Source organism: Aquila chrysaetos, chromosome 3 (assembly GCF_900496995.4).
Source record: "Aquila chrysaetos chrysaetos chromosome 3, bAquChr1.4, whole genome shotgun sequence".
NCBI lineage: Eukaryota > Metazoa > Chordata > Aves > Accipitriformes > Accipitridae > Aquila > Aquila chrysaetos.
In genome coordinates this window covers 66709205-66736055 of record NC_044006.1, presented here as the reverse complement: position 1 = coordinate 66736055, position 26851 = coordinate 66709205, and the positions used below count along the sequence as shown (strand labels likewise).

At 41.6% G+C, this 26851-nt stretch overlaps 1 protein-coding gene across 1 annotated transcript in view; it reads right to left on the bottom strand.

The window, feature by feature from the left end:
• ADARB2 (adenosine deaminase RNA specific B2 (inactive)) overlaps nt 1-14186 on the bottom strand; it is a 325303-nt gene extending 311117 nt beyond the window's left edge. Inside the window, exon 1 of the mRNA XM_030010080.2 lies at nt 13849-14186. Within this exon, the coding sequence (XP_029865940.1) occupies nt 13849-13948 (100 nt within the window). The 5' untranslated portion in view covers nt 13949-14186. The remainder of the gene's footprint in view (nt 1-13848) is intronic.
• Nucleotides 14187-26851: the final 12665 nt, after the last annotated feature.

The following is a 26851-nucleotide window of genomic DNA, read 5'->3' as shown; positions in this document are numbered from 1 at the left end:
GCCTGAAACTGAAGGTTTGCTAATTAATCAGTTATAACGGCATAGGGGATTACAAAACATGATTAAAACACACTGAAAACAAGAAAGACAAAGGAGGATGGCGAAGGAAGTATGGAAGCAGCTCTGTCAACAGACAGACTTCTCTACACAAGCTGGTGAAAATGATGCAGCTCTTAAAAAACTTGTGCTTAAGAATTAAAAACCAACTACAACAACAAAAAGACAATGTTATGAACCAAATCAATTCCTGGAAATTTGGCCCAATGTTCATTAAAAAAATCGGGGTTTAATCCGAGCTCCTTATGAAGCCTAGGACAAAACTTCCACTGAGTTCAGCCCTTTATATAAATATGCATGTACGTTAATACACGCATTGCCAGAGCACATATTGGCACGTTAATATGCATGGTACTAGAGTGTCTGTGTTTAAGTATATAAATAGAAATTGAATACAAACATATGCATTCATAGCTTTGAAGTTCCATTAGTAACAAAACAGTGTAGAGGAATTATTAGCATTTTTACATGATGATTTCTGTTTAAGTCAGATACTGAACTGCTACTGATACTTCCAAGGCATTCAACAGATGGGGAGTCTAGACTGATAACTTCTGTGCTATGCAAGTATATTTTTAAACCTCCTTTAATGTTAAAATTCTGATGCTGTGCTGTAGGGATGAAATAAAGTGCTTTCCTGAGTGTGCAGTTTTAACTTCCTTGTTTTCTTTTTGAAACTCTTAATTTGGCAGTGATCCACTACTGATAGTGCCAGTTAGCATGACCCTAACCCCTATAAAAATTACCACTGAGGTCAATCTGCACTGAAGACAACGTGACCACCCATGTGAGGATGACCTATGGGGGGAAGGTCCTGCAAGCGGTAAGGCCTGGTGCTCCTGAAAAAGAAAGACTCCCTTGTGACAGTGCAGGATTGGGCTCCTATTCTCTTCATCTCGATTCTGTTCTCAACCTTTCTCTCTTTTCTAGTGGAAATAAAAAAGGAAATTGTTCTTTTGTTCGCAAATTCTCAGCAATGTTGATGCATGCATATTTTCTGTAATATTAACTATGCAACAAAAATTAATCTATAACCTTAATGTACATAATGGATGAAAGTGAACATTACAGAAGTTAAGATAGAAGATATTTTTTCTAGTTCTTTTCTAGTTCTGGAAAATGAACGCAATAAAGTGATATCCCTTTAGAAATACCGCTGCTTACTATTTATGCAATTTTAAACTATATTATTCCGGTAGCATTTATTTGCGTGTTGATTGTTTGCCCTAAGAGACCTTCATTTTTTCAAAGTATGAACTTATTCTAGATTTAAAATGGTAAGAGAAAACTCATGTAAAAACATAATGAAATCACCTTCAAATCTGCTTACGTTCTCACTTTTCATACAAACCCCCATCATAAAAATAATCCCCCAAATTTCTCTGAGATTATTCCATCAAATCCCATGCCCATCAAATCCTAAAACATGCTCCACCTGCTAGTGAAACTATCACAGTAATTGTCTGGGCTTTTATCTAATGAATATGCATTACAGCAGTCAAAACAAAATTCTAACTTAATCTACATTACTGGGGAAAGTTTCTTAAACAAGCTGTTGCAGGGAAATTTATGTAATATGTTGTCAACATTCGGCAGAGACAAGCTGTCTGCTAGAAAGGGCTGATGGAAACCAGTTCCCTACAGTTGGGCAGGGAGCCATATTGTTGGTACCCTTAAGCCACGCTTTTGGCCACAGATGCGCTGAGAGCATCGCATCTCGTCATGCCTTTAGGGCGCCTTTCCACCTGCACTTCATCTCTATGTAAAAGGCCTGTGCTGACGATCACTGAGAAGTCTCTTTTTGCCACGTGGGTTTCAGTGAGTCACCATCATCTCTCCCACAATGCGCAGACTCACTGATACCTGCTGGAGCACGGGGAAATGACAGATGGAAATTCAGTTGATTGTCTGTACGAGGTCTGTGCGTGACTGCACCTGCAGGCAGGTATGCGCCTAACGCCAGCATTTGCAACAATATAGTATGGGGCAAACCAACAAAAGGAAAATTATTTGAAACCAAGATTAACAAGATAAACCAAGATTAACAAACCACTATTTTCATCCAACTGCCTGCATATGATGCAGAGATTGATTTTGCTGTAATGGCCATCAGAATAATAGTCTCAGCTCCGTACCTTTACTTTTTGCTGTCTCCCATTTCCGTCTAAACAGCACAGAAACCAACTTCACATGCCAGTGTCAGAGAAACATCTATTCAGTTCAGGAAGTGGTAGAAAGATCAGTTTAGATATGCTAAGACAGAATGAGCCCTAAGAGATAGGTGTTGGCACGTAAGCGCATTACAAATTTTTTTATACGTGGAAAATTTTTAGGAAAATAATAGTAACTTCTTATTCAGTTTCTGATTCCACACAAAATATTAAGTGCCTGCATATTGGTATGCAGATCTTGTTACTTATTATTTACTGCTTTTCTGAGCAGCAATGGAATGACTGAACAAGTGATTTTGCTGAACCAAGGCCATACATTACCCCCCCAAAGACCTTTGGTGATATATTGGTCCTATCCAGCCACCAATCTCATATATACTTTCATTTTCATAATTTGTACGAATAACAGCTGTTTCAATAGGTGGGGATGCAAAGAAGGGGATTAAGATAAAAGCAACAAGGGGAAGAAGGAGACGGGTGTTTTGGTAAAGACAGAAATAAATTCAAAAAGTGCAAATAGGTGATAAACACATGGATTTTCAGGGTTACATACACTATGTTTTATTTTAAGAATGGCTTTTTGGAGCCTTTGCGGTTATCTTTTAATCATTAACAATAAATTGAGATAGCTTCTATAGTGTTTAATTCATGTTCCCATTAAAACAGCGCTCCACAAGACCTGAAACAGTGTGTAATTTGTTGCTTCTTGCTTTCAGTTAATTTCGGAGATTCTTGATGAGGGCTTGGAGTTTTTTGAGGCAAAATTAAAGTAATAATGTATAGGGAACAGATTTTTTTTTTAATTGTTTTTAGCTTTTAGAATTACTTTCCTAGATCTAGAAACCAGAGCTTGTTCTTTTTTTTCATCTTAGAATTGTCTGCCACATCTTAGTCAAAGAATTATCTTATGGTTAAATAGTACGGTCAATTTACAGTGGTTTTAGCTAAAGTGGAATAGCCTCCTGGTCTTCCAAGAAGCACTTGCATATACAAAATTGATGAATTACAGGCAAGGCACAAATGTAGGCACTTTTACTAAGATTTTTAATGGAAATAAAAGTTATGAAATTTAGATAATATTTAATCCTATGGAAATTAAGTGGTTCATCTAAAAGGACAAATCTCATTTAAAAAAAAAAAAAAAAAAGAAAATCTGTAACAGTTTCAGTCAATTCCATAAGCAAATTCTCATAGCATCTGAAGGAAGTAATGTATGTTATAAAAAAAGAGTTATTCTACAGACTTGTCAGCAATGTGCTGCTAATATTGAAGAAAGAGTTGCCTTTTTAAATGTAAACTCGGATACACAGAAACCTCGCCCTCAGCATGTCTAACAAGCCATTCTGGGAGAAATCAAAAGCCCTCCAGGAGCTGAAGAGCAAATGTGATTTAACACCAAGGAAGAATCTGATCCCGTGCATTCGTTTGCACACAAAGTAGATAAATAAATAAAAAGCCCTCTTATTTCAAACACCACCAGGCAGAACCGCTTTGCAAACAAATGTAGCAGGCTGCCTTGCAGGCAGGGATTACCCCTGCTCCTGGCTGTGAGCACCCGCTGCCGGCGTGCAGCGTGGCACACTGGCCGCCTTGACATGAGCAGCGCTCCCACGGACCTGCCGTGTCACACGGGTATTTCGCAGTGATAAACCCAAGCGATGTGATGCAGCCAGAGATGTGATGCAGCTACAGAAAAGATAGGTACGAACTAGAAACAGGTTCATTTGATACTTGAAACTGGAGCGACAGACTCCCGAATTCCTACCTCTTGCTAATTAATTCTGCAACAGATTTATTAACTGCTCTGACTCAGTTTCCCTCTCTGTAAACTGGGGGAATGTGGCCTCTCTGTCTGAGAGAGTTAATAACAACTTTTCATAAATACTCTGAGCGTGTACCTAATATGATTACACTGATGCATTTTTATTAACTCTGGGCAATAAGTCCTTGCTGGCTGGGATGAGTTGCAATTATCTGAAGAGAAGGATGATCTTAAGTCACTGGCAGGGAAAAATAGTCCAATGTGCCTTACATCATAAAAGTATAAATTTAATAAGGAATTCACGGGTAGCCTTCAGGAAGATCTGCCAAAACTTCTTTGTCTATGGTTTCTTACCCCATTTAAGCAGAATGTATCACCTGCTTAAAAATGTGCCTGGGCTAACCAATCTATAAAGCAGTGTTCTGTTAAACTACTTGTATTACAAACCACATTTCTAAACTGCAAAAGGCTATTTCATTTCTGTCTAATCAAACCCAGTGTACATTTTTTAAAATCCCCACTTTTTTTTTTTTTTTTGACACCTAATAACCATCTTCTGGTAACTGGTACTGTTAGTATCTTACTGCGAGTTTTTACCTTACAGTTTACACCTTGTGCTATAACATGCGAAGATTCCAAAATTCTTCAGTTTTTTAGCAAAATTAATGCAGAGCTAAAGTCTCATTTAAAAAGTATTATTGGCAGGATACAAGTTAACCTAGAAAGACTAGCTTTTGACTTGTTCTGGCAGAACTGAAATGCTTCACATTTATGCTTGAATACTGTATATTCCCTCTTCTTCCTGTCTATGAAATCTAAAGGATTTGCACAGTGAAACTTTTTTTTTTTTAAATTATCAAATGACTTGTGCTCATGGATTTCTGCTGAAGGCACAAAAAGTGCTCCTTGTGGGCACAGCACCAGGTAAAGCAAACCTCTGTCATACAGCTGTAAAAACTGGTCATTATAAATGTGAATTGAAAATGACTCAAGTACCTTGATTTGAGAAACGAGATTTTAGAAACACATCAGATGCTTTAGCATAAATAAATGATAAACACAGATCAATCAATAATCTTTGCAGCAGTTGTAGCTGGAGGAGACCTGCTGTCAGTGATATTAGAGAACATTCCCTTTTTGTACTGTTTCTTTTAAACTCCTAAATCCACGAGCAGCAAGAGCTGAGCTCCAATTTAATTACTGTCTGCGGTGCTCAACAATGGAGGCAACGCAGACCACTGCAGCTCGGCCCCTCGCCTCCCAAAATCACCATTCATATGAACATATAAATAGCAATTCATGATTGGCATGACGGAAGGAAATTACAACCTGGAAATCAGCTAATGAAAGTTAATTTCAGTTCAATATTGTTCAAGAATCCATCGGCATTTTGCCTGGCAGTTTGTGGCAGGGCTGCTGGCATGGATGTAAAACGGAGCATGAGCTCAGGGTTGGCTTCTGCTCCCAGTTATGTCAGTTCTTCCCTAAGTTTCAGCTGGAGGAAGATCAGCACACAAAGAAACTTAAGAACAAATCCACCTTTTCGGTAAAGGTTCGGGGTTTCCTGACATGGGTATTACAGGCTCCTGCATAAGCCTCTGCCTTCACCATTCTGAATTACTTAGCTACTCAGAAAACATATCTAGAGAAATAGAACATAGAAACATCCTAAAGAATCTGGCTTATAAGAAGTTTCTTTCATTTGTTTATTTCTCACTCTAAAACAATCTTATAATCCTTGTGCAGTTGTGCCTTTGTGATTTGTCTGCAAGACTATTAGTATTACATAGAGAAAGATCATACACAAATCCTATGAGAATGTTTTTATATATATATATATATTTAAAATTACAAATTCATACAGCGTGGATGGATGGACGTGTATAAATAAACAAATTATACAAATGTATTTTATTTTTACATCTCTAAACAAAATCCTTCAATGTAATATAAAAATTAATCCCTAATGTAAATATTTTTTGGACTCTACAGGCTTTAAAACCCTTTGTCTAATATAACTTGGGAGTTTATTATAGTCATTCATTTAATACAGCTAGACAGCTGAAGCAAAAGTTTATATTTCATACAAAAATGTATATATGTACATATATATTTAGGCACAGACACCCATGTATATAGCAGCACAGTTCTGCCACCCTGACTCATGCTGAGAAGTTTCAGTTTCAATTTTACTGTGAGTAGGGGCAGCAGCATCAGGCCTTATACAAAGGTAACACGTTATTACAGTTCGCTTAATAGCCATCATTTTACATTTGTTAAACCCCACTATTTAAGGAATAAATAGCTATTTCACAGTCTCTGAGAAGTGGTAAGAAGCGGGCAATTGCATAAAATTAGTTGCGTGTAAATCTCTTTCTCTGGAGATGGAGATAAAGTATCTGTCAAATTCTACTTCTTTATTCCCACACTTCCCAGCAGCTTTGACTCTTCATGTTGATGTTTCATGAGCACTTAAAAGAAAGGTGACTCTGCTAATAATTTTGAGCACCATTTCTCTTATAAGGAACAAAGATGATGTAAAAAATGGAGAAAAAATATCACACTTCATCATGAAGTATTTTGCTGAGCTCTACTTATTGCTCCCTCCTCATTCCTGAACCACAAATAAAACGCCACCAACACATACTGCAGGTTTCAGAAACAGCACTCACAAGTGGCACAACTCCAAAATCAGAGGCAATATTTGGTACAGCATTGGGACCAAACCCTAACCCAGCAGGAACACTTTCACAAAGACAGACTGTGGTTTGCAGGGGTAACCCCCTACTACACAATATTCATCTGATGATGACGGACTAGCAGTCACGCCCGTAACTGTGGTTTTTTTCTTCCTGACAAATGATCACGTGTTTGTAAACTTCGTTTTCACCCCCTTTTATCCTACTCTTTTGTTTCTTTTTCCAAGGGAATAAGAAACGGGGGGTGTATTAATTTTTATCGTTATCCTCCTAACCTCACTACAGCATCGAAGGAAGAGACTGGGAATCAGTCTCAATTTCGGTCTATTTTTACATACATCATGCAGGGAAGGCGTTGAGTAGGAACAGAGAGGAAGGCGACTTAAAAAGCCGTCAGGAATATTCCAAGGAAATGCGCCTGCCTTCCTCGCAGCTGCGTTCCTGGTTTTGGGAGGCACGCGGGCGGAGGGATGCGCATTGCCACCGCCGCGAAGCCGAGCAGAACGGCGCCTCCTGAACCGCCGTGCTACAGCTTCGGCTGTGGAAACAGAGGAGAGTGCAAACAGCCTCACAGTGAGCAGGAGCGATTAAACAGCCTACAAATCATCTTTCCACGTAATCCAAGTCAGTCAGGAGTCAGATAATTTCCTGAAAAAGACGATTCATATCTCATATTAAAAAAAACAAATCCTTCTTAGTGCATCCTACCTAAAGCCAAAGCCTACATTCACTGAAGCAAGCAGCAAACTTTTTAGCGTTAGTCTCAGCTGACCTAATCAAATCCCTCGACTTCCTACACATATGTAAGTTTTGTTTTTCCATACCTTGAATGAATGAATTCCCCAGGCCAGCTACATACTGTCTCAACAGAAAAAGTACTTCCAACCCTACTAAACATGCTGAAATTCTGTTTCCTTAAAGGCCTATGTCTTTGTAAATAAAAAAATCAGGAATGAATTAGAGTAGCCTGTTTACCTTCTTTATAATCTCTCCTTCTTTAATATAATTTTACTGTATTCTTTCTTAAGTTTATCTCCAAAGTAAACAATATAAATCTTATCAATTTTCTTCTACTGAAATTTTACACATCTCTAATCCCTTTTGCCATATGTCTCTGAACCCTCACTATTTCTAGTACACATTTGGGAGCTCGAACAGCCAGGATGAAACAGAATACACCCAGTGAAAATACACCTTTCATTCATTAATGACACCGTAATATCTTCAATATTAGCCATCCTGCTCTTCACGCACTCTGCCCTGCTCTGTGCTTCCCTTGTTATCACGCTTTACTTAGCGGAGATTTTCATTAAACCATCCACAGCGATGTCCAGTCCTTAGTCCGGAGCGGGTATTGTTAACTCAGGGCCCCAAAATACGTCTTCATATTTCAAACCCGTTGTAAGAAGTAAGAAATTCTAGACTGACTGAATGACAATGATAACGCCATCCATTTAATGCTTTCTGCTAAAGCATTAAATTTGGTTATTTTACGACTCGGGGAGGGTTCTCTATTAGTATGGGTTGACAAGCTGCTTCTGCCAGTTAACAAAGCCGTCTTTTTAATATACTATATATCACAATATGCTGTTAAAACTCCTCTGGGTTGGCTGCTGCGTTTCAAATTCATACAGCTGGGAACAAAGGTCAGCCAGAGCAGGAAGGTAAGCACTTCATTTTACTATCGGAACTTAAATAATTTGCAGGCAAACCGCGCTGTTCTACACAGAAAACATCAAGTTCATCACAGATGCCTTGAGAATAATCCATCTACTGATGCCTATTAGCTTTTTTTGTCTGGATAACTAGTAGCTTACACGGAAAAAACAGTAAACTGCCTGAAAGTTTGTAGAGATAGTTAGCTGTAAACATAAGGATCAATTCAGGTTCATTACTACTCGCAAAACCTATACAATACTGGACAGCAGTAATTCAAAAGTATTACAATTAACAGAGATCAGACAGATATTCTAATGTTCACTTTTTTAATGCAACTTGCTAACCTAAAGGGCATTAAAGGAATCTAAGAAAACAGTTTGCACAAACCTTCAGTAGCTTTGGTATTTCACAAGGCAATTTGATCTGACCTTTAATTTTTAGTGCAGCGTTTTCCATTTGTAGGGTATCACTTCAGAAAGGGCTGCCATTAAGTATTTTATAAACTCTATTAATGTCACTTAAACTGGAATATGTATGCAAAGCTCTCTCTCACCTTATGGGAGAATTTCCCTACCCAAATCACCAAGGAGAAGCTACAAAATTTTAAGCAATATGAAGCAACTTCCAACAGTATGATACTTTGCCACTAGCTTTACGTGCCTCTGCATCGCCACTGAAGAAAGCAAAACATCTGACAATTTATGTGGTCAAAAAGGTAAAAATGGCTATATATGTCATTGCTCATATAAGATATGGTCAATATTTATATTAATGCTTTTTTACTTAAATAATGAATACTTTGAGGTAAAGTTGAAATATTTTGTTCTCTCTCAAAGTAAAATGTGCCATTTTATTGTCCTCACTCTTACATGCTGTTGCTAGGAAGATACAACTCTGGTATAACCTAATCGTCTGCTATTTAGATATAGGCTCATGAATCCCATATTTTTATTCTAAATTTAAGTTCAGTCATCGTAGCTAATGTCCTTGATGCTATCTCAAATTGCTGTCATTACACGGATCACTAGAAATTGGAGGTAATAGTAAAAAAGAAAAAAGAAAGGTACCAAATTAGATGATGGATAAAGGTTTAATCAATTTAATTTTATCACCAAATCCAGTCTCTTCCTCTCCAGCTGTCAGGGGACGAGATAAGCGGAACACATCTTGAAGCACGACGCAATCCTGTTGTGGGGAAGGAGGAAGGAGTTGTGTCCCTGAACCTCGCCAAGATGAAACACGCTCATTTATTACTTTGGCATTGCAGGATGATGAAGAACCAAGCTGGTTTCCTCCCTCCGTCCTCAGCACAATCTTTCTATTTCATTAATTTTTCATGGAATTTCATTTCACAATCCTTTTGCCTCTCTCACCCGCTTGCTGCCCTTATTTAGTTTATTCTGTCAACTTTTATTTCGTGTCCCGTTGTATCAGCAGCGACCTCGGCCATGGCCTTCTACCACATCAGGCATACCTGATTCCCTCCCGTTTCCAGTAATTAACTTTAATCGCTAGCTCTATAAAACGGCATTACAAATAAGGTGGCTTATTTGTTGTCTTGTACTGGAAAATAGTAACTCATAAGGGGCATATCTCCAATCACCCATTTCATAGTTAACTTTCTATATGTTGATTTCTAAGAAGTTGCCAGAGGCTGCTGAAGTGTGGCCTTTTTAGTGTTATCAGTAAACGGCAACTCTGCTTTTGTTTGGTCTACTTGTAATCATTTATCTCAGAAAACAAGCCTTCTTTTAAAAATCTATACTACAGGCTATGAAATCTGCACAAACTGTGCTGAAGCTGCTGTGCTGAATTCTGCCAGTACTCTGCCACATTCCAGAGCCCCGGAGAAAACACAACAAGAACCCATAAAGCCAGCAACTTCCTATAAAGCCCTAAAAATTTAAACTGTATTTTTCTAAATTATTAGGCATAGTTTTCTAAACTCTGGTCCTTTTACACACACAGATTAAAAAACAAAACAAAGCAAAACAAAAAAACAGAGAGACGGAAATATAAAATACCTGTTACTGCTTTTACACGAAATTAGTATGCAGATAATCTGGCAAGCATCTGTATTTATTCTTCCTTAGGTCTTTGAGAAATTAAGATATTTACTTCTCACTGGGAGTTAACTCACTCACTTTCTAAATGACAATAAAAATATTCCTACCTATACTAATTTAACAAACGGCTATGAATATCCCCATTTTAGCTTTTTAACACACTTTTTGCATGTGGTATAAAACTGAATGAAATCACTGTGCAAATATATGCATGCAATGTGATCCTCATTGCATGGACATTAAATGTTAATCCTTCAAGGTAGGATCTTTATAATGAAAGGATTGCTGGATTTCATAAGCATAAAAATAAGATGCATGCAAATTAACTATTGGACGATGTCATTGTACACTGGAATCACACTCAGTGTCCTACACTTCTCAGTGCTCGATTTGCATATATGGAAATTCTCTCTCTCTCTGTCTCTTGCAGCATGTAGGGTTTATTTTTTTTTAGCCTAAATACACAGGGAAATATAGCTATTCAGAGAATGTTGTTTGCTTTCCTTGTTTGAACTTGCTTTCTGTCCCCAGGAAACTCCTAAAACAGAGCATCCAGGTATAAAAGAAATGGAGCAAGTGCTACACCCAGACACAGTAATTTATAATTCACACTAACCAGGACAAAAATATGACTGAAAACATGGAAAGTAAATCAGAAGGGGAAAAACAACACTATTAAATAGAGAATATTATCTGCTTCTATTGCTACACATTCCTAGATATTCTAACAGGCGATGCCTCAACCTGGTTTTAAGCACAGTTCATATGTAATGTGTAATAAAATATATTAAGTTGTATAAATAATTTCCTGAGTCCATCTCCTTAAGGAGTGGGGATGTGACAGATAATTTCATTTCCTTACACAGGTTAATACTCAATTTCAATTGAAGACTAGAGTGAATTTCTTTGTCTACACATGTCCATAGGTATCTCTCTGTGTGTGTGTAAACATATGTGTGTAGTTACACACTTTAAAACCGCTACTAAAAGTATTCTTGCTTTAAAGAACAAAATGTGCTGGAAAATAGTTAAAGGCAAGTGTCTGTGGTGTAACTCTCTACAAAGATTTTTCACAATCTGTTAAATAGATCAAACCTGCAAAATAGTGGAGCCCATATTAATTCTCATAAAGATGTAGTCGTTTATGTGCCTAATGTACATTTTCTTGACTAGTCTCCAGGACAGACAGTTTGTTAAACAACACCTTTGCATTAGATACCATCAAAACCCCCACATCAATATATGATAAGTAAATAAACTAGCATAATAGTAAAATCCAACAGGTTTTATACTGGGCATGCCTTAAGTTACAGGCATTTTTTGCCAGCATAAATTTACAGGAAAGTGTATTTTTATGAATATATACTGTGATGACACAGAAAAGAAGATAAAAATCATACGAATGAAAGCACTGCTCCCTGTAATTAGTATACTAACAAACTACGTTATTTGGAAAGTGGTTACAATAGCATGTTTGGAAGAATAAAAAAATGAACTCTTCAAGTGCACTTTCTTATTGATATTGGTCAGTCAAGCACTTTCTAGAATGCCATCAACCTCCAGCTGTGTATTCTGCAAATAGCTGTCATCTACCAAGTTACTGTTTAGCAAGTTTTTGTGTTTTTTACAACATTCAAATTCCACCTTATTTTGGCAAAACATAGAGCAACAAAGGATGCATTAGAAACGTCTTACTGAAAGACCCTCACTTCTGTCTGCTTCTTAGAAAGAAAATTAACACTTACAATTTACCTTTATAACAAGGCACCTTTACTCCATTCCATAGGTTAATGGATTACTCTTTTCTCTTGGCCAAGCACAGGGTAGCTAAGGCTAGTTGCGATTCCCGCGAAAAGTAGTTTTGCTAGAACGAATACAGCAGAAGGAAGTCTGCAGAGCACCACTTAAGTACAAGCAGATTTAAAGAGACTGAGTATGGGAGCTCGCCCTTTGCTTACTATTTTAAAATTTATTCTGTAATGGAGCGTAAAAGACAGCCTTTGTCAGCAGGTGTTATAGCACGCTACAGATCCGGAGTAACAAGTCAAGGTTACACACCTACTGGAAGTCCTGATTTATCTGCACGTCTGTTGTTTTTACTTGTGCGCACGTCGCTATTTGTTACTATGATTCTGAGTATAGAGAGTTCAGACACCGAAGTTAAAATAGTGACAATCAAGTGATATAGTCTAGCATTTACCATTTGAGCGGTTTTCACTAGTTACTACACAAAACCTGCTTTGACACCTTCCTAAAAAGTTATCAAATACGGTGCTTAGTGGGTACAACAATCAATATTTAAAGGACACTTGGCTAATGGTGCCTTCCAAATTAGGATTTCTAGAATCAGAAGAAGAAATAGTGTATCCAAAGCATCCACCTGAGTTGACGAGCTAGCTGACTAAAACTTGCGTTAGTCCCACATAATGATGACAATTACAGGTTAGATGATATTTACTGCTTAGATAAACACTTGGAGTTAGCATCTCTGCAATCAAACGCGTTGCAGCTGGGCATCTCTGGCACTCTGCTTCTCGTATCAGTTCATTTTACTTTAAAGTGTTCACAGACTGTTAACTTCGGCTTTTTCAGGCAAAACATCAAAAACCAGGCAGCAGTGTGTCATCCCCTCTACGGGAGAAAACAGGACAGCCTGGCGAAGAGCTTTTATCTAGGGCATATTCCCCGGTCGCAAGGACACCCCGTAGCTTCACTTTTCACGCTTCTGGCAATTAGCGCCTTCCTAGCAAAGCTCCGCTTAGGGAAGGGGAACAGCACCGAAAGAGCCAAACTCGGCGGACCCTCTCAAAAAACCGTAAGAAGAGGTAGTTCGGGGGGCGCAGCCCGCCGGCCGGGAGCTGCGCGCTGCCCCGGGAGGCTCCGCGCCGCGCTCTGCCCTGCCAGGGGCTCGTCCGGCCCGCCGGTACCGGCCGGCACCGGGGCACAGCGGGACGGGCGGCAGCCCGGGGTGAGGCTGCCGGCGCCGGGGCCGGGCGGGGGGGCAGCGCCGGGGCCGGCGGAGCCGCCGGGACAGCTCCGCCGCCGCACCGCGGCTACCTCGGACGGGGGGGGGGGGGGGTCCGCTGAGCCCCCCGCCCGCCGGCACCCCCGCGGGCTTCCACCTCAGCCCGACACAAAGAGAGGAGGAGAGCAAACGCTGCCCGTCCGCGGGGGAGAGCGGAGGCCCCCCTCCTCCCCGGCCGGACCCCGCCGGTGGCGGATCGGCGCGGCGGGGAAGGCACCGCCCGCCCCGCCCCGGCCGTCGGGGCAGCGGCGGGGCCGGGGCCGGCGTGCGCCGCGCACAGACAATAAAAACGGGAGCGGCCGACGTGTCTGCCGGGGCGTGCGTGCGGGAGACAGGCGGAGAGAGAGGGGGAGGAAAAAAAAAAAAAAAAAAAAAAAAGAAAAAGGGGGAAAAAAAAATTTTCTCCTACCTTTCCTCTTCGATCTCCTCCTCCTCCTCCTCTTGGACTTGCATTTCAGCTGCCCGCTCGGCCCTCCCGACGCCCTGCTGCTGCCCAGGACGGATGTCATGCCCGTACTTCAGCGAAACAGCACCGCGCCGAGATGTTTTCCTCCCGCGGAGTTTCTCCTCTTTCTGGAGGCGGCTTTTATAGCGCGGTGGGTAGGGCTGGGCTGGGCTGGGCTGGGCTGGCCGCTCGGCGCTGCCCAGCGTGGCGGCGAGGGGTCGCGCCTCCGCCCCGACGTGCCGGGCCCGGCCGGGGCGATGCCCGGGGGCGGCCGCGGCGGCTCCGCCGGCCCCGCGCCCACTTTTCGCACCTCTGCGAGTTGCTGGGCACCGGCCGCTTTGAAGCCGACGGCGCGGGGGGGGGGGGGGGGGGGGGGGAGCGAGGGGGGCGGATTTGCTGCTGCAAAGTCTCCCGCAGCCCAATGGCTCCCGCCGCCCTGCTCTGACATCAGCTCCGCCAGCCCTCGCCCCCAAACTCCGCTCCCCCTGGGCTGCCGGCTCTGCCCGGCTCCCGGGAGAAAGCGAGGGAGAATGGCCCCGGAGGGAATACGAACATCCTGCCGGCTCGTCTGGGAGAAGCCGGAGGGGCAGCTTGCAAGAAGGGAGGCTGCAGGCAGGATTTCAAGCCTTTTCTTTTTTTTTTTCTTTTTTTTTTTTTTTTTCCCCTGCTTGAGACCATGTGGACACTGAGCGCTCTGCTTCCAGAAACCGAGAAATGCCGCTGCTGTCCTCCCTAACCACTTACTAACTAGTTCACTAATTGCAATGCTTATTATTCCCAGGGAAAGAATGTGAGTTACTGTTGGAGGATCCCTGTATCCACAAACCTTATGCAAGAGGCTAAGTGTAGCGACTCCCCTTGAATCTCCAGTTATTTTTAAGGTACGTGCTCTGCTAAATTCACGATCAAGGGCAAAAGCTCTGTGGAAAGAGGAGTGTGTTGTCGCTCAGACTCATACATTAACACTCTGCAGTGCCTCATTTAGGAAACTGTGCAATTAAAGTGTCGGGAGCAGAGGGGCTTTTACAGAGAGGAAAGATGACAACAGCATCCCTCTGAAAAGCTTGACTACAAAGCATTACACGTTCATTACAAAAAGCCGAGGTATGCAACAGATAAGATACTGCTTTAAGTTACAAGGGACATACTGCTTCTGTGCTCTAGCCTCCTTAGTTATTATCTAACTTAAAAATACAGATCTGGAAAGCTAGGCAGTGAATGGAAAATGGAAAAATATCAAGAAAAAATTATGCTAAATAATTAATGTCATCATTAGTGCCTACTGCATTTGTAGTCGGCTGGAGGAGCACAGTAAAACCCTGTTTATCAGAACTCCTTTAATCTAAAACTTCCTCTTGTTGGAATGTAGGTTACCCAGCTCCTGCTGCTAAGCACTTCCACTGCAACTCTCCCAGCTATTAGAATCCCTCTGTGTTTGGCTGTTTTAGGCCTCTGTCATTTTTGGACGAGGCAGAGCTACACATTACACAGATTTTCAAATTAAATAAACAAGAATATTTCCCTAAAAGTCTCTAAAAGTACTCGTTAAACCAGGATTCGGATGACACAGGCATGCCAAGATGATGTCACCTCTTGGGCCCCATCCTCCACGGAGCAGGTCACATATGGTAAGAAGGCCCTATATATACCCTCGATTTTAGCAATGCAGCACAGCACAAAGCACGGGGGGAAACTGCCTCCACTACCTTACCAGCTAAGGTAAGAGAGCCTGCGAATTTAGACCGACACGGCTTGGATGTCAGATATAATTCAGAAAGCCCTGCGTGGATGTAAGCTTTTACATGCCGTGCTTTTATGGGTTACTGGATGGTTTTTGTTACAATATACACATCACCCAAAAGAATCAAACCTCAAACTGCTACATAGCTTAAGTAAACATCTCTTCAAAAAGGTTCTGTCTATTTCAGGGAGAAAAACATATCTGTGGGAAACCAGAGAGGCAGTCATTGTTTTTTGTTTTTAGCTTGAGCCTTCAGCCTTTAAACTTTCTCCCCTTTTCCTTCTGGTTTCTGTTGTCCTGAACACAGCTGACCCTCATCTATCAACGTGGCAAAAACTTGCATGTGAAGTAGTAATGCTACTGCAAAACACAACTGCGCATTCAACCGCACATCAAACTTTGAATCAGTCTAGAATTTAAGTCACTCAATTTAGAAGGCAAATTTAGAAAAGTGTCTTCTATGCTTCACTACAAATCTGTGCTCTATCCATTAGGGATCTAAAAGAGAAGCAAGATCCAATTAGAAAGAAAATGAGCATCCCAGGACATTCATTCATTTTCAGGAGTGGCTTCAAGCTCAACGCATTCTTTAAGGTTTCTGAAGACTTTCTTTCTGATAACATTTCGTTACACTCTCAAAAAGAGTGGAATCTGAGGTGTTAAGAAGCTAGACTGGCATTGCCAATCCCTAGAGAAGTCATGCTACCAACACAACCTGAAAAGCCACCAATTCTCAGAAACTGTCATTAGGTGCTAACAATTTCATGAACTGCTTTTCAGTCCTAGGCACAGTTATGAGAAAGTATCAGCAAGCCAACATTGGCAACAGTTGGGCTATACTGGTAGTATAGCTCCCTCCTAGGCTGTTTCAGGATTGGTGAGGGCATGAAGACAGCTTAAGTCATGCTGGTGGAAGATCTCCCCTTGGCCACAAGGGACGGTGAAGAGCAGTCATTTTTTATACTATCCAGCTACAAAGTCAATAGGATTCCTTAAATGTGCTGTGCTTATTCCTCTCGTTCTTGGAAGGAGTCAGCTTCTCCACCCAGTGACGTCCCCTGTTTCAAGACCTTTTTTAACTTAAGTGCAAGGTTACCAGTCCCACACAACTGGGTCTGTCTCTTCTCCCAGGCAAACATGTGCATGATTTCAAGCACTATGGTAAAGTGACATAAACTCAATCTAGGAAATACAAAATCAGTATCAATGAGGTGGGAAAAAAAGCTAAATTATAAAATAACACCAGCTCTCTTTCAGTTACGTGCTTATGTCTACTAATGGCCAATGCACTTGATAGTCTTACCACCCCACAGAAATTATGGCTGTTCCTGAATGCCCCGGTAATGATTGTTAGAGGTATTTCATGCTCCTTTTTTGTTGAGTAAAGCAACTTAGGACTAACCCATCTCCATGGGCCTGGCTGTGGAGGTTGTTACGTTTATTTACCTTCAAGCTGAAGTACTTCAGACTGTTCTGAGGAAAATAACTTCACACACCTTGACTTATAGCCTGCAAAGAAATGCACTTCACACCCATGCACAGCCACCTACTCAGGCCTAGGTGAATCAGACAGGTAGGAGGGTTTAAGGTGTGAGTCCAGATGTGAAAGACTCTTCCCCGTGCTGTTCGAGGAGCTGTGACTCCTCTCGTGACCCATCGCAGCTGCTGATCCCAGCCAGTATAGCAAAACCTATATTCCTGTTCTTGTGAGATAGGTTTTTCTCAGCACTGGAGGTACCCAAGCAAGGAGTCCAAGCTTTGTAGGATTTGTGACAATTGACTTCACTCAGGTTCTCTCAAAAGAGGAGAGCTGAAGGGCAGTCCAAACAGTTTATTAACTGGAAGACTGATGGTGACTATGAGGCTATGACGGGGAAAGAGGGTGTGAAACTGGATGCAAGGTTGCCCATCTTAATTATACATTACCATTTAAATTTCCATGCCTAAGTGTAGAGTTAGTAATCAACAGAAATGGAGAAAAATGAAAATGGCTGAAGAAAAAAAGAAGGCCACCCTTATTTCAGCTAAGCACTTCAGATAAGCAACTTTAGGAACAAATCTTTGAAAAAGTTATCCAAATCTGAATACTAAGCCCATGAGTATTATGGGTGGCCAGTACTTTTTCTATACAAACATATTTAGATGAAGTAGAATAAATATGAAATCCATTTTTTCTTTATCCCTCTGTGTTCTGAAATTTGGAGTAACTTGATTTTCAATTACATGATACTACAAAAATTGCAGGTGAAACAATTAAAAAAAAAAAAAAGCTACATTGAACTTACAGAAATGCAAATATGTAAAATGAGGTTGAGCATCTACGGTGTACCAGGGATGCTCCACAAGACTGTTGCAGCATTTGCAGGGGGTGCTCCTCCCAGAGCAAAAGGGTCCTGCTGAGCAGCACAGCAAGTGGGAGGAGCAAGCTCCAGACTCTGCACTTAGCAGAATATGCACAAACCCTTGAAGAAGAGGCCATCAGGTTGCCGTATTCCCCAGTTTCCAGCTGTGCTGTCGCTTCCCTAAGGAGCTGTGGATGCTGAGAGCAGCAGGCCATGGTAGAGACCGTTGTAATTTGCTGCTTGGGAGCAGACGTGCCCTATAGGCTCCGGAGAGGAGAAAGGGATGTAGTAGCCACCCTCTATTTTTCTCCCATCCTCCCCACCCCACTTCTGCTTGCTTTTGTTCCCTCCTGCCTGCGTAGGTAGAGAAAAAAAATAAGGCCCTAGAATTTGGAAGGTAAAAGATGCTCAAGGGCGTTAAAACAGGACATGAATGCAATCGTGTGGCTGCGCAGGTGAGACTCCAGAGCCTTCTGCCGCAAAATGCCTGCACTAATCCACTCTTGCCCTACTTACAAGGAGCTGTCAGTGTGGCTATTTGCAGCAAAAGCCACTTTAGCTTTGGGGCCAAACATCACAGGATGGTGATGAAGCAATGAGGGTATGGATCCATATTCAGTGTATCAAGTTTGCCAGAAAAATGCCTTACTGCAGACAGGTCCTCCTGTCTGCCTTGCATATTCTTGCACATGAAATAGCCCAGGCTGGGTAACACTGTGCTATTGGACAGCAGGAGATTTAAGGCAATGCTAAAAGGATTTTGTCCCTTCATTAAACTGCAACAGAACCAAAGGAATTTGGGGTGCAATACTCTCTCTGCTATGGGAAAGCCACAGCAGCCAAGTTTCATCTCCCACAGGAGAAGCTCCCTGACTTCCCCTCATTTCTTCCAGGCTCCACACCTACTCTGATGGGGGTTCACTGTGCAACATGCCAGCAATAAGCGACGTCCAACTCCCTGATGAGCATGAGGTAAACATTTCAAGCTGCTCAGACAATAGTATCTTTAATGGGGAAAATACCTAGATGCCAAAGACTGCAAATCATTGTAATTAGTAAGTCTGTATATGCCACACAAACCAGCAGCAGTCACTGCGGATGAAACAAAACTTTCTGAAAGATGTTTGTGTGGGCATATTAAAACGTAACTCAGCAGCTCTGACTGTTGAGGGGAGTAGAGATACAGCTCATCACCACAAACAGTTTTGATTTTAACAGTATTTGCTGTGTTTGTAATAAACTAAACCAAAATGTAGAATGAAAGTGTCCCAAAGGCAGGGATATCTGAAACCTTATTCTGCCTTCAGATATTTCAGTCCAGGCCCAGACAGGTCATAGTCAGTTTGGTCATATGGGATTAACTTGTTCACAGACCTTCTGTAAGAGCTCCACTGACCAGGTTTCTTTCTGTGCCCCAGTATCCCAATGTGCAGAAAGGTAATCAAATGCACCCTTTCTTTAAGCACTTGAAAATGCATCAAGTTACAACAGATTATGATTATTATTATTATTATTTAATTATTAAATATTCATTCTCTGATATTGAAATACTGAAAAGTCATTTTTGTCCCTCTACATCCTTTGAGTAAACCATTTAAAACAATGAATCTGCTGGAGGAAAGTTCCCCGTGCTGCAGCGTGGCTGTTCAGAGCAAGGAGCTGCAGCCCTGTTTGCCCAGCGCACATCCCGGCACCAACTGGGGGCAGCGGCACAGACCAGCACTGCCTGGCTCTGGCAGCACCCACGGGCAGAGGAGAGGGGCACCTGATCAGCCCTCCGTGGGACAGGGGTGCAGTGTCACCGGCGGGTCCCCAGCCCACCTCTTTGGGTGGATGGCTGCAAGGTATTCCCAAGGGATCGAACTGCAGCATCACCTTCACCGCGCAGTTGCCTCGGGCCGGGAAGACTGGCACCTGAGAAGAGAATTGCCCAAAACAGTGATCAGACTTAAAAATTAAGACCTTCATTTCTCTGTGCTGACAGCTTTTTCATCAGTAAAATACAGATGCAAATACTTACCGCAGGGGATTAAGAAAAGCTAAAGTGACCAGGGGCTGCTTGCATACAATACACTGTTCACCCTGATCTTTTCAGTTTGGAAATCTTCCAAAAATTAAACGATGAATAAATTCTTTCCCTAGCAGCCATGTGGTTTAGAAAGAATTGCGAAGTTTTTGATGAAAGACTCTACCATCTTCTAAAATGAATGCTGCTAGCCGATGTCAATGAGAAACCTTAACCAACTTCTCTGGGACTCTAAAAATGTTTTATAGAGTAATCATGCAGTAACTGCATTGTAGAGAAATAAGGCAGTACTGAAAAATACTACAGCATAGTTATTGTACAGCATTATTTCAGTAATGCGATGTGTTAGAATTTAAAGAAGTTATTATAGAAGCATAATTTGACTAAAGTTTATGTTTGCAGGCATACATATGCTTCATATTACAGCCTTTTCTTTTAGACCTCCAGCACCAGTCACTGACCTTGTTAGTGACAGTGGCTGAGGCTAAGTTATAATAATAGTCAGTATAAAAGAAGTGTATTAAATTGCATTAACCACTGGTTAGATTCCCTAGCAGATTCATCAGGTTTCAGTGACAGCCTATTACTTTACAAAAGGTGTTCCACTGCAATTTTCTATCACCTTATTTTTAAACATATTTTTCAAAAGACATTCTAATTTATGCGATATATAATCACTGCAAAGCCAAAAGCAAGAGTTCAGGATGTAAATGCAGAAAAGTACATGAAAATAAAGGAGGACCTCTGTATTCACATATGCTTTCCAACACTTGGCCAGCAGTAACAGTCAACTACAACTTTCTAAGATATGTAAGGCCTCTACTGAGCACCCTACAACAGAGAGTCAGAATAAGGCCATTGAGAAAATATGAGAAAATAATCTATAGTTTTTGCATGAACTAACCTGTAAACTCTGTAATGAAAATTATAAAAAGAATAAAATTATTTGTCCCTGTACATCCTTCTAATAAACCATCTTATACAATGATTTTCTGGGGAGTGTTGTCTATGTTGCACAGTATGGCCATTCAGAAGTCAGAAACAGAGGATACATACTGCCAGTAGAGAAAAACAAATAACATAAAGGCTACCTATTACTTTGTATTGGGTTTGTGTGGCAAGGTTTTGGTAGCGGGGGGGTTACACAGGTGGCTTCTGTGAGAAGCTGCTGGAAGCTTCCACTGTGTCCAATAAAGCCAATGCCAGCCGGCTCCAAGACAGACCTGCTGCTGGCCAAGGCCGAGCCCATCAGTGATAGTGGTAGCACCTCTGGGATAACAGATTTAAGAAGGAAAAAAAGTTGTGGGACAGACAGAAATGGCAGCCGGAGAGAGGAGTGAGAACACGTAAGAGAACCATCCCTGCAGACCCCCAGGTCAGTGCAGAAGGAGGGGGAGGAGGTGCTCCAGGCACCGGAGCAGAGATTCCCCTGCAGCCCGTGGGGAAGACCATGGTGAGGCAGGCTGTCCCCCTGCAGCACAGGGAGGTCCACGGTGGAGCAGATCTCCACCTGCAGCCCGGGGAGAGAGGACCCCACGCTGGAGCAGGTGGGTGCCCGAAGGAGGCTGTGACCCCGTGGGAAGCCCGCGCTGGAGCAGGCTCCTGGCAGGATCTGAGACTCCATGGAGAGAGAAGCCCACGCTGGAGCAGGTTTTCTGGCAGGACTTGTGACCCCGCGGGGGACCTGCGCTGGAGCAGTCTGTGCCTGAAGGACTGCAGCCTGTGGAAGGGACCCACGCTGGAGCAGGGGAAGAGTGTAGTGAGTCCTGCCCCTGAGGAGGATGAAGCAGCAGAGACAACGTGTGATGAACTGACCATAACCCCCATTCCCCGTCCCCCTGCGCCGCTGGAGGGGGGTAGGTAGAGAATTCGTGAGCGAAGCTGTGCCCGGGAAGAAGGGAGGGGTAGGTGTTTTGAGAGTTGATTTTACTTCTCATTACCCTACTCTGGTTGATTGGCAATAAATTAAGTTAATTTTCCCCAACTTGAGTCTGTTTTGCCCATGACAGTAATTGGTTGAGTGGTCTCTCCTGTCCTTATCTCGACCTATGAGCCCTTTGTTATATTTTCTCTCCCCTGTCCAGCTGAGGAGGGGGGAGATAGAACAGCTTTGGTGGACACCTGGCATCCAGCCAGGGTCAACCCACCACATACTTTTAAACAATTTTGTGCATTTTATTTCCTATATGATAGATAATTGATGTAGAACACTTTAAATCTAGCTTGAAGTTCTGGCTAGTGTTTCTCTTGATTGCCACGCTCAGCAGCTGGTGGGTCCCTTTCTGTTTCACGCTATGATGATTCTAAATTATGACATGTTGCTAAATGTAGACGGGCATCACTTGGCTGAAGACTCCTCTTGTAGACATCCCTACTGTACTGGAATATCATCATGGAATTAGTGCAGGGTTTGAACACCCTTGGTCTGAAGTCAGGCCTTAACTGACATTGAAGGGCATGACCTTAGCTAAGTCACCTAAATACCTATGTTCTACAAAATGACAGCAAGCTGTGTTGCTCCCTGTGATTTTTGCTTCGTTGGTTTGTCAGTAAACTATTGAGATAAATGATGCCTTTTGCTTGTGTCTAGGTTCAGTTCCTACAAATACGGACCCCCAACTCTTGCTTGAGCTGTCTAGATGATATTATAATGTGAATAAGGAAATGTCAGGGAGCTATGACTGCAATCACAGACCTAAATAAATATCCACCAGCACCACTGAGAAAACAGTAGCAGTTCCTGAATCAAAAAATAAACTCCTTGAATTATGTTGAATAAGGGGAAGGTATAATCCAGTGCAGTCAATACTATTACAGGTTTATCCTCTACCTCCAGCATTAATTTCCCCTTAATTTTATTTCTCCTGCACTACAACTGACTTTCCCTCATCCAAATCCTGATCTCAGATAGGCATCAGGAAAGTAGAGGTGCTGAAGCATCTGTCTGCAGAAAAGAGAGATACCTAGAGGTGCTTGTATGTAGGTCTTCTACAACAACTGAGCCACTGATGGAGAATGACGTTTACCCCACCCAGGGTCCACAGACAAGTCAGGGAAACTCAAGCAGCAGCAAAGACAGACGATAGATCCAAAACATGCACCAAGAGAAGCGGAGGCATCAAGAGACACAGCGACAACAGTAATTAGTCTGTGTCTGCCTTAGTCCAGAAGTCCCAAAGAACAACCTGATATCTCTGGATGGTTCAGCAGACCAAAATCTCAGTCCTTACTCAACAAACAGATGGAAGTTGAAGGTGTTATTTTAAGACCCCACGTAAACGTGTTGAAGCCCAACATGTCCATCTTGGTGGTTAATCCTGAACCTTCCCTTCATATAATAAATAGATAAACCCATTGTACTTCATAACAATTCCCTAGCGACACAGTGGCTCTGCCGGTTACTGTGTTAATTAGTAGTAGCTATGGAGCCCTTCAGTTTAAGGTTTTTGCCTCTGCCTTCTGTCCAAAACCTTCTTCTCTTAGTTTTTCTTACTGAATCTATACTCAGGCATTAATTTCTATGTGTCATACCAGTAAAGATCAGTTTTACATCAGGATGACAATGACAGGCAGCCACTGAAGCCTTAAAACACAAGTGCTGTATCAAATAAAACCTTAGCCAAACTGACATGAGTTATTTTAAAATAATTAACTTCTTCTTTACTGCCGGACAGTTTCTGAATAAAATTGGCAGATGTGAACTCTGCCAGGCTTAGTGGTGGGGAAAGATTCAGTGGAAATACAGTTTTAAATCTGTGGTTTAATCACAAGGCTGGAGACCTAAGTCTGGATTTATCCCATCTGATTTTGACACTTAACTCAGGTGAAGACCTAAGTGAAGAGTCTTGTCACCCTGCGCTTCTTGGCACACAACTGGAGAAAGACAGGCCTCCAGTTAGTAGCACCAAGTTCATTTTGGAAACACCTTTCTCTTTTTCCACACCTGAATTGAATATTGAGTGAATCTTGGGCAACATGGGATTTCTTAGCATTTCTTTGAATCCTAAAACTAGCCAAAACTGGTAAAAGTAGACCTTGTCTTAAAAATAAGTAAAATTTGATGGCTGTGGCTTGTTTCTCCCTAGATTTTATTAGAAACGAAATCCAGTATAAAAATGAAAGAGGGTCAAAGGAGAGGAAGGTTGAAATTACTTCATTGTAAAATACGAAATATTCTCCTGAATCCTGGGTTATACAAGATACATTTCCATTTATAGAATCAGTTTAATAAACATCCTCTTCAAATGCTCATGATTCCTGTTACATCTTTATCAAAGGGGAAAACAGTTAAAGAAAATCATACATCAGTGTTTGACTTAATTTTGTTCATTTTCTTTTTTTTTTTTCCCCAGCAAGAGGTATTAGGATCATATGTAAGATGCTTTATTTAGAATCTGAAAATTTATTTTATGTTTTTCTGTTGACAACCAGAAGCACTGGGTGGAAAAAAATAGCAGAACAAAGAGCTCCCTAGAGATATTTCACATTTGCTGACTCACTACATCATCACATATGACACTGAATTATTAGTTTCAGCAAATACTGAAATAGCACCAGAAAGCTTTCTTGCTCTTTTATCTTCACCATTGTTCTTGGATTTAAACAACTCACATAAAAACTTTGGGGTAAAACTACAAATATTGAAAAATCATAATTTAGAGTGGGGTTTATTGTACAGGATGCCTCCTTAATCATACTGAGATAGAAGGCTGGGAGTATAGTTTCCTTGAGCTCAGAGGACAATTTGGATAGAAAACATGTTTCATGCTGATAGCCTGACTCAGAGCCAGTCAGGGCTTTAGGAAGTTTTAGCAGGATTCTTCCTCTCTCTTTCTTCATCTGCCTGAGTGACTCTGCTCATGCAGAGAGATTGAAATTGTGGCCTGATTTGTATCAGGATGAGCTCTTCTGTTGTCTGAGAAGCCCACACACAGTACAGCACATTTTTCAATCACATCTGCACATTTTTCAATCACATCTTACTTTTGACTTAGCTATTTTCAGACTCCTTTTAAAAATCTAAATATTAGTGGCTATCAAAATTCAGGTAACCATGTGCAATACTACCTGCGTGGGGTAGTGTCAAAACAGGGGTGAGCCGCTCGCCCGGCCTCCATCGCCTGCACTTTACAGTACCACTGACACATGGATGACCTCTCCCCACCAACTCCTCTGCTCCACTCCTTGCATGGGCTTATTTGATTCCTTTGGCCTTGACCTTAGCTGTAAATTTTTAAAGCGACACTGTGTTGTTCTGTATTGCAGGAACAGGGAAAGGTAAGTGTCTGGGTTGTATTATGACTTTCGTGACCTTCTAACTGGGAATAGAAGTGTAATACTTCACCAAAAAAGTCAAACCAAACCAACTCCAGACTCAGCTGTATGTAGGAAGATGATAGTTTAATATCACCTACTTTGATGCAGTAATAAATAAAATTATAATACTTTACATTACTGTAGATACTGAGAATTTCTGAAATAAGAATTTTTCTGTATTAGTTAATGTTGAAACTGTGAAATGATTAACACTAAACTGAGGCATGGTTGGCTTTTCTCAGAATTAATTCTCAAAAGTAGCTATGCTAATTCTTGTTTTTAGGCTTGGCTAACTGAATTTCCTCCCCCTGAAGACAAAGACAAAATTCTCATTTACCAACATTTTACTGGGATTAGATTGTTTTCTGCAAGCTGTGGCTTTCATATGCACTGGTGTCATTTCTTTAAAATGCTGTGTGTGGTAGCAAGAGAAAAGGAGAAGACAAAACACAAATGAAGTGAATGGATCAGTATGTTAACCAGTATCATAAACTGAAAGGAAGGGATAGAGAATGATCAAGGATATATACGTTACAATTTAAAATAATAATAATTAGGATGGATTTATTTTAAATTCATGCTACAATTTACTGTGCTCATCTCAGACACTTCCTTCTCTTTTCTTCCCATACCCACCGAAAGATTTAAACACCTTACTTGTTAGTAATAAGCATTGATTCAGCATCCCTCATGAAATGATGCATGATTTTACTCCATCACAGATAATTTCAGAAACATTTTGCTGCCTCCTTTTATCTGCACTCTACTTGTGGAGAGGATTTGAAAAGGTTTGCGTAGTTGCCTGCTCTGCAGTAATGTGAGGATTTTGTTATCCAGCTGAGCTACCATCGTTCGTTCAGATAGCTTGGATTCCTTCCTTCTGCAGCCAAAATCTCACAAAACCTCTTTCTGAAACACAATGGTACAGGAGAGAAAGGGCAAATGAATCACCAAACCTTCCAAGAGGCTATTTATACTCCTCCTGGAATGCGGCAATTAGCGCTTCTCTCAGCCCCATCTGATCTCCTTGTTGTCTTCTGCTTGTGCACCCACTTAAACAGTTTTTAGACAGAGATCTTCAGCTACTTCTGATATCAGATCCAGTCCTGCTTCCAGCCAAAGGCAACAGATCTGTACTACTGACTTAAACACAAACGGAATTGAATATCGCATCTCTCTGGTTCCAGCAAAATACCCACATCTCCGTCAGGTTCGCGCACATACACGCGTGTTCAGAGCACAGCATCCCAAGTTCAGGACATACTACCCCCTCAGCTGTGGGATGCTGTCTTCCTTGCATGTGCCAGCAGTGATTGCTGACATACCAGCTTGCATTTGTGGGAGACACCCTCAGATTCACAGACATACTTGCACCCTTTGATAGTCTCTTTCATTACGGCAGGGAAATAGAAAACCTAGTGCGATACAGACAACGCTGACATTCATCCAATACAATTTCCCCTTCTTGTTCCCTGTGTCTCAGTCTTTTCTCAAGCCTCTGCACTAAAACACCCACCCAATAGTTGTAAAGCTTAATGCCAA